Source organism: Anomaloglossus baeobatrachus, chromosome 12 (assembly GCF_048569485.1).
Source record: "Anomaloglossus baeobatrachus isolate aAnoBae1 chromosome 12, aAnoBae1.hap1, whole genome shotgun sequence".
Lineage (NCBI taxonomy): Eukaryota > Metazoa > Chordata > Amphibia > Anura > Aromobatidae > Anomaloglossus > Anomaloglossus baeobatrachus.
This window is the reverse complement of record NC_134364.1, coordinates 14,832,314-14,845,963: the sequence shown is the minus strand read 5'-3', so window position 1 is coordinate 14,845,963 and position 13,650 is coordinate 14,832,314. Positions and strand designations below refer to the sequence as shown.

Sequence of the window (13,650 nt, the reverse complement as noted above, 5' to 3'; positions counted from 1 at the left end):
TAACAATGTATCAAGCGGTAACAATGTATCGAGCGATAACAGTGTATCGAGCGGTAACAATGTATCGAGCGGTAACAATGTATCGAGCGGTAACAATGTATCGAGCGGTAGCAATGTATCGAGCGGTAGCAATGTATCGAGCGGTAACAATGTATCGAGCGGTAACAATGTATCGAGCGGTAGCAATGTATCGAGCGGTAACAGTGTATCGAGCGGTAACAATGTATCGAGCCGTAACAGTGTATCGAGCGGTAACAATGTATCGAGCGGTAAAAATGTATCGAGCGGTAGCAATGTATCGAGCGGTAACAATGTATCGAGCGGTAACAGTGTATCGAGCGGTAGCAATGTATCGAGTGGTAGCAATGTATCGAGCGGTAACAATGTATCGAGCGGTAACAATGTATCGAGCGGTAACAGTGTATCGAGCGGTAACAGTGTATCGAGCGGTAACAATGTATCGAGCGGTAACAGTGTATCGAGCGGTAACAGTGTATCGAGCGGTAACAATGTATCGAGCGGTAACAGTGTATCGAGCTGTAAAAATGTATCGAGCGGTAACAATGTATCGAGCGGTAACAGTGTATCGAGCGGTAACAATGTATCAAGCGGTAACAATGTATCGAGCGATAACAGTGTATCGAGCGGTAACAATGTATCAAGTTGTAACAATGTATCGAGCGGTAACAATGTATCGAGCGGTAACAATGTATCGAGCGGTAGCAATGTATCGAGCGGTAGCAATGTATCGAGCGGTAACAATGTATCGAGCGGTAACAATGTATCGAGCGGTAGCAATGTATCGAGCGGTAGCAGTGTATCGAGCGGTAACAGTGTATCGAGCCGTAACAGTGTATCGAGCGGTAACAATGTATCGAGCGGTAGCAATGTATCGAGCGGTAGCAATGTATCGAGCGGTAACAATGTATCGAGCGGTAACAGTGTATCGAGCGGTAGCAATGTATCGAGCGGTAGCAATGTATCGAGCGGTAACAATGTATCGAGCGGTAACAATGTATCGAGCGGTAACAGTGTATCGAGCGGTAACAGTGTATCGAGCGGTAACAATGTATCGAGCGGTAACAGTGTATCGAGCGGTAACAGTGTATCGAGCGGTAACAATGTATCGAGCGGTAACAGTGTATCGAGCTGTAAAAATGTATCGAGCGGTAACAATGTATCGAGCGGTAACAGTGTATCGAGCGGTAACAGTGTATCGAGCGGTAACAGTGTATCGAGCGGTAACAGTGTATCGAGCGGTAACAGTGTATCGAGCGGTAACAATGTATCGAGCGGTAACAATGTATCGAGCGGTAACAATGTATCGAGCGGTAACAGTGTATCGAGCGGTAACAATGTATCGAGCGGTAACAATGTATCGAGCGGTAACAATGTATCGAGCGGTAGCAATGTATCGAGCGGTAGCAATGTATCAAGCGGTAGCAATATATCGAGCGGTAACAATGTATCGAGCGGTAACAGTGTATCGAGCGGTAGCAATGTATCGAGCGGTAACAGTGTATCGAGCGGTAGCAGTTTATCGAGCGGTAACAATGTATCGAGCGGTAGCAGTGTATCGAGCGGTAACAATGTATCGAGCGGTAACAATGTATCGAGCGGTAACAGTGTATCGAGCGGTAACAGTGTATCGAGCGGTAACAGTGTATCGAGCGGTAACAATGTATCGAGCGGTAACAGTGTATCGAGCGGTAACAATGTATCGAGCGGTAACAATGTATCGAGCGGTAGCAATGTATCGAGCGGTAGCAATGTATCAAGCGGTAGCAATGTATCGAGCGGTAACAATGTATCGAGCGGTAACAGTGTATCGAGCGGTAGCAATGTATCGAGCGGTAACAGTGTATCGAGCGGTAGCAGTTTATCGAGCGGTAACAATGTATCGAGCGGTAGCAGTGTATCGAGCGGTAACAATGTATCGAGCGGTAACAATGTATCGAGCGGTAACAGTGTATCGAGCGGTAACAGTGTATCGAGCGGTAACAATGTATCGAGCAATAACAATGTATCGAGCGGTAACACTGTATCGAGCGGTAACAATGTATCGAGCGGTAACAGTGTATCGAGCGGTAACAATGTATCGAGCGGTAGCAGTGTATTGAGCGGTAACAGTGTATCGAGCGGTAGCAATGTATCGAGCGGTAACAGTGTATCGAGCGGTAGCAATGTATCGAGCGGTAACAATGTATCGAGCGGTAACAGTGTATCGAGCGGTAGCAATGTATCGAGCGGTAAGTGTATCGAGCGGTAGCAATGTATCGAGCGGTAACAGTTTATCGAGCGGTAACAGTTTATCGAGCGGTAACAATGTATCGAGCGGTAACAATGTATCGAGCGGTAGCAGTGTATCGAGCGGTAACAGTGTATCGAGCGGTAACAGTGTATCGAGCGGTAACAGTGTATCGAGCGGTAACAGTGTATCGAGCGGTAACAATGTATCGAGCGGTAACAATGTATCGAGCGGTAACAGTGTATCGAGCGGTAACAGTGTATCGAGCGGTAACAGTGTATCGAGCGGTAACAATGTATCGAGCGGTAACAGTGTATCGAGCGGTAACAATGTATCGAGCGGTAACACTGTATCGAGCGGTAGCAATGTATCGAGCGGTAGCAATGTATCGAGCGGTAACACTGTATCGAGCGGTAACACTGTATCGAGCGGTAGCAGTGTATCGAGCGGTAGCAGTGTATCGAGCGGTAACAGTGTATCGAGCGGTAACAGTGTATCGAGCGGTAACAGTGTATCGAGCGGTAACAGTGTATCGAGCGGTAACAATGTATCGAGCGGTAGCAATGTATCGAGCGGTAACAGTGTATCGAGCGGTAACAGTGTATCGAGCGGTAACAGTGTATCGAGCGGTAACAATGTATCGAGCGGTAACAATGTATCGAGCGGTAACAATGTATCGAGCGGTAACAGTGTATCGAGCGGTAGCAGTGTATCGAGCGGTAACAGTGTATCGAGCGGTAACAGTGTATCGAGCGGTAACAGTGTATCGAGCGGTAACAGTGTATCGAGCGGTAACAGTGTATCGAGCGGTAGCAGTGTATCGAGCGGTAACAGTGTATCGAGCGGTAACAGTGTATCGAGCGGTAACAATGTATCGAGCGGTAACAATGTATCGAGCGGTAACAGTGTATCGAGCGGTAACAGTGTATCGAGCGGTAGCAGTGTATCGAGCGGTAACAGTGTATCGAGCGGTAACAGTGTATCGAGCGGTAACAGTGTATCGAGCGGTAACAGTGTATCGAGCGGTAACAGTGTATCGAGCGGTAACAGTGTATCGAGCGGTAACAGTGTATCGAGCGGTAACAGTGTATCGAGCGGTAACAGTGTATCGAGCGGTAACAGTGTATCGAGCGGTAACAATGTATCGAGCGGTAACAATGTATCGAGCGGTAACAATGTATCGAGCGGTAGCAATGTATCGAGCGGTAACAATGTATCGAGCGGTAACAATGTATCGAGCGGTAACAATGTATCGAGCGGTAACAATGCATCGGTGCAGATTATAACACGGTCTCCATTGTTATTACAGCGCAGTCCTCCCATGGAAGTCAAAGATCTGTTCACCGATATCCAAGATGGAAAAATCCTGATGGCGCTGCTGGAGGTGCTGACGGGGCAACGCCTGGTGAGAGCTGGGGGTCCCGGGGGCAGCGGGGGCCGGACCCACACTGAGAAGGAATTAAACTTCCTAAAACGCATGGAACTTGTATCAATTTATTCTCATTTTGAAGATTTCCCGTTTGCTGTCAGTGAATAGAAATAGTTACAATTTACATGAATCCAGTATTTGTCACAGCTGGAGGGTTTGTGACAACCGCTCATCTGCGGGTTCCATCGTCTCTAGGAGCGGGTGTCAGACGCTGGATATTATCTACTCTGATGGCTTTTAGGAAACCTCATCCTGATCTTCATGTCTTTTCAGCTCCACGCGTACAAATCCTCCACTCACCGCATCTTCCGCCTGAACAACATCGCCAAAGCCCTGAAGTTCCTGGAGGACAGTAACGTGAGTACCGGGATACATAGAGGACGATACAAGAGTAACGGGTAGCAGAATAGTGAGTGCAGCTCTGGAGGATAATACAGGAGGTAACTCAGCATCAGTAATGTAATGTACACAGTGACTGCACCAGCAGAATAGTGAGTGCAGCTCTGGAGGATAATACAGGAGGTAACTCCGGATCAGTAATGTAATGTATGTACACAGTGACTGCACCAGCAGAATAGTGAGTGCAGCTCTGGAGTATAATACAGGAGGTAACTCAGGATCAGTAATGTATGTACACAGTGACTGCACCATCAGAATAGTGAGTGCAGCTCTGGAGGATAATACAGGAGGTAACTCAGGATCAGTAATGTATGTACACAGTGACTGCAGCAGCAGAATAGTGAGTGCAGCTCTGGAGTATAATACAGGAGGTAACTCAGGATTAGTAATGTAATGTATGTACACAGTGACTGCACCAACAGAATAGTGAGTGCAGCTCTGGAGTATAATACAGGAGGTAACTCAGGATCAGTAATGTAATGTATGTACACAGTGACTGCACCAGCAGAATAGTGAGTGCAGCTCTGGAGTATAATACAGGAGGTAACTCAGGATGAGTAATGTAATGTATGTACACAGTGACTGCACCAGCAGAATAGTGAGTGCAGCTCTGGAATATAATACAGGAGGTAACTCAGGATCAGTAATGTAATGTATGTACACAGTGATTGCACCAGCAGAATAGTGAGTGCAGCTCTGGAGTATAATACAGGAGGTAACTCAGGATCAGTAATGTAATGTATGTACACAGTGACTGCACCAGCAGAATAGTGAGTGCAGCTCTGGAGTATAATACAGGAGGTAACTCAGGATCAGTAATGTAATGTATGTACACAGTGACTGCACCAACAGAATAGTGAGTGCAGCTCTGGGGTATAATACAGGATGTAACTCAGGATCAGTAATGTAATGTATGTACACAGTGACTGCACCAGCAGAATAGTGAGTGCAGCTCTGGAATATAATACAGGAGGTAACTCAGGATCAGTAATGTAATGTATGTACACAGTGACTGCACCAACAGAATAGTGAGTGCAGCTCTGGGGTATAATACAGGATGTAACTCAGGATCAATAATGTAATATATGTACACAGTGATTGCACCAGCAGAATAGTGAGTGCAGCTCTGGAGTATAATACAGGAGGTAACTCAGGATCAGTAATGTAATGTATGTACTCAGTGACTGCACCAGCAGAATAGTGAGTGCAGCTCTGGAGTATAATACAGGAGGTAACGCAGGATCAGTAATGTATATACACAGTGACTGCACCAGCAGAATAGTGAGTGCAGCTCTGGAGTATAATACAGGAGGTAACTCAGGATCAGTAATGTAATGTATGTACACAGTGACTGCACCAACAGAATAGTGAGTGCAGCTCTGGAATATAATACAGGAGGTAACTCAGGATCAGTAATGTAATGTATGTACACAGTGATTGCACCAGCAGAATAGTGAGTGCAGCTCTGGAGTATAATACAGGAGGTAACTCAGGATCAGTAATGTAATGTATGTACACAGTGACTGCACCAGCAGAATAGTGAGTGCAGCTCTGGAGTATAATACAGGAGGTAACTCAGGATCAGTAATGTAATGTATGTACACAGTGACTGCACCAACAGAATAGTGAGTGCAGCTCTGGGGTATAATACAGGATGTAACTCAGGATCAGTAATGTAATGTATGTACACAGTGACTGCACCAGCAGAATAGTGAGTGCAGCTCTGGAATATAATACAGGAGGTAACTCAGGATCAGTAATGTAATGTATGTACACAGTGACTGCACCAGCAGAATAGTGAGTGCAGCTCTAGAGTATAATACAGGAGGTAACTCAGGATCAGTAATGTAATGTATGTACACAGTGACTGCACCAGCAGAATAGTGAGTGCAGCTCTGGAGTATAATACAGGAGGTAACTCAGGATCAGTAATGTATGTACACAGTGACTGCACCAGCAGAATAGTGAGTGCAGCTCTGGAGGATAATACAGGAGGTAACTCAGGATCAGTAATGTAATGTATGTACACAGTGACTGCACCAGCAGAATAGTGAGTGCAGCTCTGGAGTATAATACAGGAGGTAACTCAGGATCAGTAATATAATATATGTACACAGTGACTGCACCAGCAGAATAGTGAGTGCAGCTCTGGAGTATAATACAGGAGGTAACTCAGGATCAGTAATGTAATGTATTGCTCAGTGAGCGCAGCTCTGGAGTAAGTGTAGTATAAGTAATGTGCAGATGGTGTGAGTTGTATGTTAGTGTGGAAAGTTGAGTTTCTTTTGTTGTGTAATGACCCCATAGATTACTCGCTGGCTTCGTGCTTGCGGTGTTCGGAGCCCCCCGCTGTGATCGCTGCTGACTTTTCAATCACTAATCGGATTTCTGAGATTTACTGACCTTCTTGATTCAGAGTGAAGTTGTAATCCGGAGCCGGTTTTGTGGCCGCGTTCCAGATTCTGGAGACACGCTGTGGCTCTGGGCTTTGTAGTTGCGCTTTGCCGCCTGTTGTACGCTTCGGTGCCGCGGGATCCGTGCGGTTCGGTGACGTCTCCGTGTTTCCCTCAGGTGAAGCTGGTCAGCATCGATGCGGCAGAGATCGCGGATGGGAACCCCTCGCTGGTCCTCGGACTGGTCTGGAACATCATCTTGTTCTTACAGGTAGAGCCGAGGCTGCACTTTACACCGGCGTCCACACAACGTGTCCTGCAATGCTCTAATAAATGCTCCATCATTTACACAATCTCTGCTTCCTGTCAGTGAATTGTGACTGAAAACCAGTAGGGATGCTCTACTTCTCACAGCTGAGGGTTTGTTACATTTGTATCTAGTCTGGACAATTCTCTGTGAACTGAAAATACAGCAACATCAGAACTCCCACTCCTGTCCTGATGGTGTGTTACAGTGTATCAGTCTGGAGTCTATAGGATTATTGAGACCGGATGCAACTGTAACAAAGTCTCAGCGAGGAGAAGTATCAGCACAGGATCTTTGACTTCAAGATGCAATCTAAGAAAATGGGGAAGAATTCAAGGTATATTAAAAATAGGAACAATTGTGCAGGATTGAATGGGATGAGAATTCCGAGAGTCCTGCTCTGCCTCCTGGACTCAGGGGTGTCGACCCCGAGTCCTGCTCCGCCCCCTGTATTCAGAGGTGTGGACCCTGAGTCCTGCTCTGTCCCCTGTACTCAGAGGTGGGGACCCTGAGAGTCCTGCTCCGCCTCCTGGACTCATGGGGTGTGGACCCAGAGAGTCCTGCTCTGCCCCCTGGACTCATGGGGTGTGTACCCAGAGAGTCCTGCTCTGCCCCCTGGACTCATGGGGTGTGTACCCAGAGAGTCCTGCTCTGCCCCCTGGACTCAGGGGTGTCGACCCCGAGTCCTGCTCCGCCCCCTGGACTCAGGGGTGTGGACTCAGAGGTGGGGACCCTGAGAGTCCTGCTCCTCCCCCTGGACTCAGGGGTGTCGACCCCGAGTCCTGCTCCGCCCCCTGTACTCAGGGGTGTGGACCCAGAGTCCTGCTCTGTCCCCTGTACTCAGAGGTGGGGACCCTTAGAGTCCTGCTCCGCCTCCTGGACTCAGGAGGTGGCCACCCTGAGAGTCCTGCTCTGTCCTCTGGACTAATGGGGTGGGGACCCTGAAAGTCCTGCTCCGCCCCCTGGACTCAGGGGTGGGGTCTCTGAGAGTCCTACTTCGCACCCTGTACTCAGGGGTGTGGACCCGAGTCCTGCTCTGTCCCCTGGATTCAGGGGTGGGGACCCTGAGAGTCCTGCTCAGCCCCCTTGGCTTAGGGTTGGGGGCCCTGAGAGTCCTGCTCTGTCCTCTGGACTCATGGGGTGTGGACCCAGAGAGTCCTGCTCTGCCCCCTGGACTCATGGGGTGTGTACCCAGAGAGTCCTGCTCAGCCCCTTTGGCTCAGGGTTGGGGGCCCTGAGAGTCCTGCTCTGTCCTCTGGACTCATGGGGTGGGGACCCTGAGAGTCCTGCTCCGCCCCCTGGACTCCATTCGCAGAGTGTCGGGGGCTAACGCACTTCCCACTTTTCCATATCCCGGAGTAAGTGATGACTCTAGAAACGCGTCAGACTTTCCATCACAGATTTTTTTTCACGTTTTCTTTTTTGCTGGTTTTACTTCAAAGTGGATTAATGGAACTAAGACTCCCCCCATAAGCTGCGACCCCCGCCCCCGCAGCGCCCATCTGTCAGGATTTATCCCCTTTACTTTGCCCTAAGACTTTAAGCACCAAAAGAAGTGTAATTCTGCCCTAAATCAGTGCTGGTGACGGGCGGAGGAAGTTTGGAGCGTGGCACCGCCGGCCGCTTCCTGCAAATCACAGCGCAGCGTGGCATAAGGGCAAAAAGCTGATAAGTCCCATGTTACGCACCGTGGGATAAATGGCGCTATAATAATAAATAATAAGATGGTGCTGCCGTCCTCCCTGACAGGGGTCCGGTGCCACAGTCTATATCATGATACCCCCACCCGGCGGGCGGTGCACCTGTGCAGAATGCAGGCTGCGACTACAAACCGTGCCCTGCCCTATAACACTCTCACCACAAGCCCTGACTCCATCGCCCTGCGCATCGGCTATTACATTGTATCTCTCCTCCCGCAGATTAAAGAACTCACCGGAAATCTGAACAGAATGTCGTCCTCCTCCAGCCTCTCCTCCCTGCCCAGCGGGACCGAGTCCGACACCTCGCAGCCCAGCACCACCAGCGCCGACCGGAGCATGTCTGTGTCCATCAGGGATCAGCGCAGAACCATCAAAGCTCTGCTCAGCTGGGTCCAGCAGAGGACGCGGAAGTAAGAACAGCACGGGGGTGCGGTATTATAGTGTAACAACTGGCGCAAATCATCACACGTAACACTGCACCACATACTGCTGCACCAGAGAACCCCCGAACTGTACAATGTGTGACTACTGCTTAGTGCCTGATTATTCATAGGGGCAGTATTATAGTAGCTATATTCTTGTACATAGGGGGCAGTATTATAGTAGTTATATTCTTGTACATAGGGGCAGTATTATAGTAGTTATATTCTTGTACATAGGGGCAGTATTATAGTAGTTATATTCTTGTACATAGGGGCAGAATTATAGTAGTTATATTCTTGTACATAGGGGCAGTATTATAGTAGTTATATTCTTGTACATAGGGGGCAGTATTATAGTAGTTATATTCTTGTACATAGCAGCAGTATTATAATAATTATATTCTTGTACATAGGGGCAGTATTATAGTAGTTATATTCTTGTACATAGCAGCAGTATTATAATAATTATATTCTTGTACATAGGGGCAGTATTATAGTAGTTATATTCTTGTACATAGGGGGCAGTATTATAGTAGTTATATTCTTGTACATAGGGGCAGTATTATAGTAGTTATATTCTTGTACATAAGGGCAGTATTATATTAGTTGTATTCTTGTATATAGGAGGCAGTATTATAGTAGTTATATTCTTGTACATAGGAGCAGTATTATAGTAGTTATATTCTTGTACATAGGAGCAGTATTATAGTAGTTATATTCTTGTACATAGGGGGCAGTATTATAGTAGTTATATTTTTGTACATAGGGGGCAGTATTATAGTAGTTATATTCTTGTACATAGGGGCAGTATTATAGTAGTTATAGTCTTGTACATAGGGGGCAGTATTATAGTAGTTATACTCTTGTACATAGGGGGCAGTATTATAGTAGTTATATTCTTGTACATAGGGGCAGTATTATAGTAGTTATAGTCTTGTACATAGAGGCAGTATTATAGTAGTTATATTCTTGTACATAGCGGCAGTATTATAGTAGTTATATTCTTGTACATAGAGGGCAGTATTATAGTAGTTATATTCTTGTATATAGGAGCAGTATTATAGTAGTTATATTCTTGTACATAGGGGCAGTATTATAGTAGTTATATTCTTGTATATAGGGGGCAGTATTATAGTAGTTATAGTCTTGTACATAGGGCAGTATTATAGTAGTTATATTCTTGTATATAGGGGGCAGTATTATAGTAGTTATAGTCTTGTACATAGGGGCAGTATTATAGTAGTTATATTCTTGTACATAGGGGCAGAATTATAGTAGTTATATTCTTGTACATAGGGGGCAGTATTATAGTAGTTATATTCTTGTACATAGCAGCAGTATTATAATAATTATATTCTTGTACATAGGGGCAGTATTATAGTAGTTATATTCTTGTACATAGCAGCAGTATTATAATAATTATATTCTTGTACATAGGGGCAGTATTATAGTAATTATATTCTTGTACATAGCAGCAGTATTATAATAATTATATTCTTGTACATAGGGGCAGTATTATAGTAGTTATATTCTTGTACATAGGGGGCAGTATTATAGTAGTTATATTCTTGTACATAGGGGCAGTATTATAGTAGTTATATTCTTGTACATAAGGGCAGTATTATATTAGTTATATTCTTGTATATAGGAGGCAGTATTATAGTAGTTATATTCTTGTACATAGGAGCAGTATTATAGTAGTTATATTCTTGTACATAGGAGCAGTATTATAGTAGTTATATTCTTGTACATAGGGGGCAGTATTATAGTAGTTATATTTTTGTACATAGGGGGCAGTATTATAGTAGTTATATTCTTGTACATAGGGGCAGTATTATAGTAGTTATAGTCTTGTACATAGGGGGCAGTATTATAGTAGTTATACTCTTGTACATAGGGGGCAGTATTATAGTAGTTATATTCTTGTACATAGGGCAGTATTATAGTAGTTATATTCTTGTACATAAGGGGCAGTATTATAGTAGTTATATTCTTGTACATAGAGGCAGTATTATAGTAGTTATATTCTTGTACATAGCGGCAGTATTATAGTAGTTATATTCTTGTACATAGAGGGCAGTATTATAGTAGTTATATTCTTGTATATAGGAGCAGTATTATAGTAGTTATATTCTTGTACATAGGGGCAGTATTATAGTAGTTATATTCTTGTATATAGGGGGCAGTATTATAGTAGTTATAGTCTTGTACATAGGGCAGTATTATAGTAGTTATATTCTTGTACATAAGGGGCAGTATTATAGTAGTTATATTCTTGTACATAGAGGCAGTATTATAGTAGTTATATTCTTGTATATAGCGGCAGTATTATAGTACTTATATTCTTGTACATAGAGGGCAGTATTATAGTACTTATATTCTTGTACATAGAGGGCAGTATTATAGTAGCTATATTCTTGTACATAGAGGCAGTATTACAGTAGTTATATTCTTGTACATAGGGGCAGTATTATAGTTGTTATATTCTTGTACATAGGGGGCAGTATTATAGTAGTTATATTCTTGTACATGGGGGGCAGTATTATAGTAGTTATATTCTTGCACAGGCTGCTATCTGCTGATTCATAGGAAGGCTAGCAAGAATTAATCTCTGCTGGTCTGTTTGCTCCTTTGATGACATGTTGTGGGGATGCCTATTACATCTGCTCCCCTCCTATTTATGCTGGTTGAATCCTTCCACCCATACCAGCTATAGTTTATTCTATAGCAAGCTAAGAGAACTAAGAGGGAATAAATGACCAATATCATAGGTTTGAAAGAAAATTCCAATCAAACAGGATCAGTTCAGATATATCAATATAATTTTTATTAGATACAAAAGACAAGTTTAAAAACATAGAGAGTAATCCAAAGTCATAATTTTAGGTAAAGGCAGGAAAATAGATGAAAGATTCAGAGCAAAGGCAGTTTAGGTCTGAGCCATCACCAGGGGAAGAAGAGGTGAGCTCCGTCCCAGCATGTGATACTTAGAATAAAAGTCCTAGTGGGGATACACATGCCAAATAAAGGGAGCATAGCTACTTACCCATGGGGAAGCCTAGTCATTTATTCCCTCTTCGTTCTCTTAGCCTGCTATATTGTCTTTTAAGGGTTGACCATATGCTGTCTCATGATGCATAAGGTGGTCCTTTGTGTCCTATCCTGTCTCTTTATAGTTTATTCTATGTTGGGCTGTGAGGTGTGGGGTCCCAGACTTACTGGTGAAAGTTGTGCTCATTGCTTGGAGCGGTTTGGGAGTTTACCCCTGTCGTTTTGTAGCTTCCTTCCTGCTCTTGTTTTTCCTCCTTATTGTCTTATCCTTTGTGTGTGTGTGTGTGTGTGTGACAGAGTTTTGGTTTTCCCCTGTCTGTCTTTATTTGGGGGTTTCATCTCACTCCTGTTTCATCCCTTCCTGGGGAGAGAGGGAATCAGATCAGGACTGGTCAGGAGCAGGGAGAGGGAGGAGGCTCAGGCATCTTCACCATCAGGGGTATCCCAGAGAATAGGGCCCCAAGGCTTGAGGGACAGCTTAGGAGCCCTGGTTCCCGCTATCCCATAGTAACTGTAACATTTCTAGTAGTTATATGGTAGCGCTAGATGAGGACTATTATCTGTGCTGTAATTAGTGACGTTAGTGGGATATCGGCAATATAATTTATACCTTCGCTCTCCTAAAGTGACTTCTCTGCTTCCAGTCTATAATGCACATGAGACTTAGCGAAATCCTCGCTCCTGTAATATTCACTTAGAACCTTGTTCATTAAAATCCTCGTCTTACTTAGAGTCAGTGGAACATAGCGATCCGCGTTCTGCAGATTAGCGCTGTCAGCGGGCGGCCTTGGAGTCCATTAGTGTTGTTAGATCTTGCTTTAATTATTTCTCGAACCTTCCGCTATGAACGTGATGTTCCCTCGTTATTAACCCTCTCTCTATAATAAGGTACGGGGTCGCGGTGCAGGACTTTGCCGGGAGCTGGAGGAGCGGACTCGCATTCCTCGCTATAATTAAAGCCATAGACTCCAGCCTGGTGGATATGAAGAAAGCCTTGGACACATCTCCCAGGGACAATCTGGAGAACGCCTTCACCATCGCCAAGAGAAGCCTCAACATTCCGCGGCTCCTGGAACCGGAGGGTAAAGGCAATAAGCCGTATTCCGTATTTCCCGGCCAATCAGGGAGATGGGGCCACACCTGACACCCATCGATGAAACATTTCTGCCGCATTGTATCTTTATAGCTCCTTTATTATACTGTGGAATCGTCTCGCTTTTTCCTTTGTCTCACCACTTTCAGCCTCAGTGGAAACCTTTTTATTTTCCATGATCTTATAAGTTTGTAACCCTATCCGCCAATAGTGTCCATCCCTTGTATATGGCCAGATATGACCTTGCTGTTTTGCCCGTGTGGCCCGTCGCTCACCTTCATGTTTGCTCTCGCTGTAGATGTGATGGTGGACTCTCCCGATGAACACTCTATAATGACCTACGTCACACAGTTTCTTGAGCACTTTCCAGAACTTGACCCGGTGAGTTCCCGTTCTCTTGTTTCCTTATATTTTCCCAAAAAAATTAGCCGTGAACTGACAAGTTGTTGACATTTCTGCAAGAAATTATCATGTCTAATATACCAGAATCCTGCCAAAAAGGGTTAGTCCAGGTTTCCTTGCAAATACGGAGCCATGACTCAAGACTGCAGATGGGGAGATCACGCAGATGTCCCACCGCTGCCTCCAATCAGGAGAATACGTAACTG

General features: G+C 45.0%; 1 protein-coding gene across 2 annotated transcripts in view; it reads left to right on the top strand.

The window, feature by feature from the left end:
* The window catches only part of CLMN (calmin), a 121,166-nt gene that overhangs the window by 84,575 nt on the left and 22,941 nt on the right, over positions 1 to 13,650 (top strand). For both annotated transcript variants that reach the window (XM_075330818.1, XM_075330819.1), the window contains exons 3-8: positions 3,558 to 3,653; positions 3,951 to 4,034; positions 6,648 to 6,740; positions 8,696 to 8,886; positions 12,838 to 13,031; positions 13,341 to 13,423. In XM_075330818.1, coding sequence (XP_075186933.1) covers positions 3,558 to 3,653; positions 3,951 to 4,034; positions 6,648 to 6,740; positions 8,696 to 8,886; positions 12,838 to 13,031; positions 13,341 to 13,423 — 741 coding nt within the window. The remainder of the gene's footprint in view (positions 1 to 3,557; positions 3,654 to 3,950; positions 4,035 to 6,647; positions 6,741 to 8,695; positions 8,887 to 12,837; positions 13,032 to 13,340; positions 13,424 to 13,650) is intronic.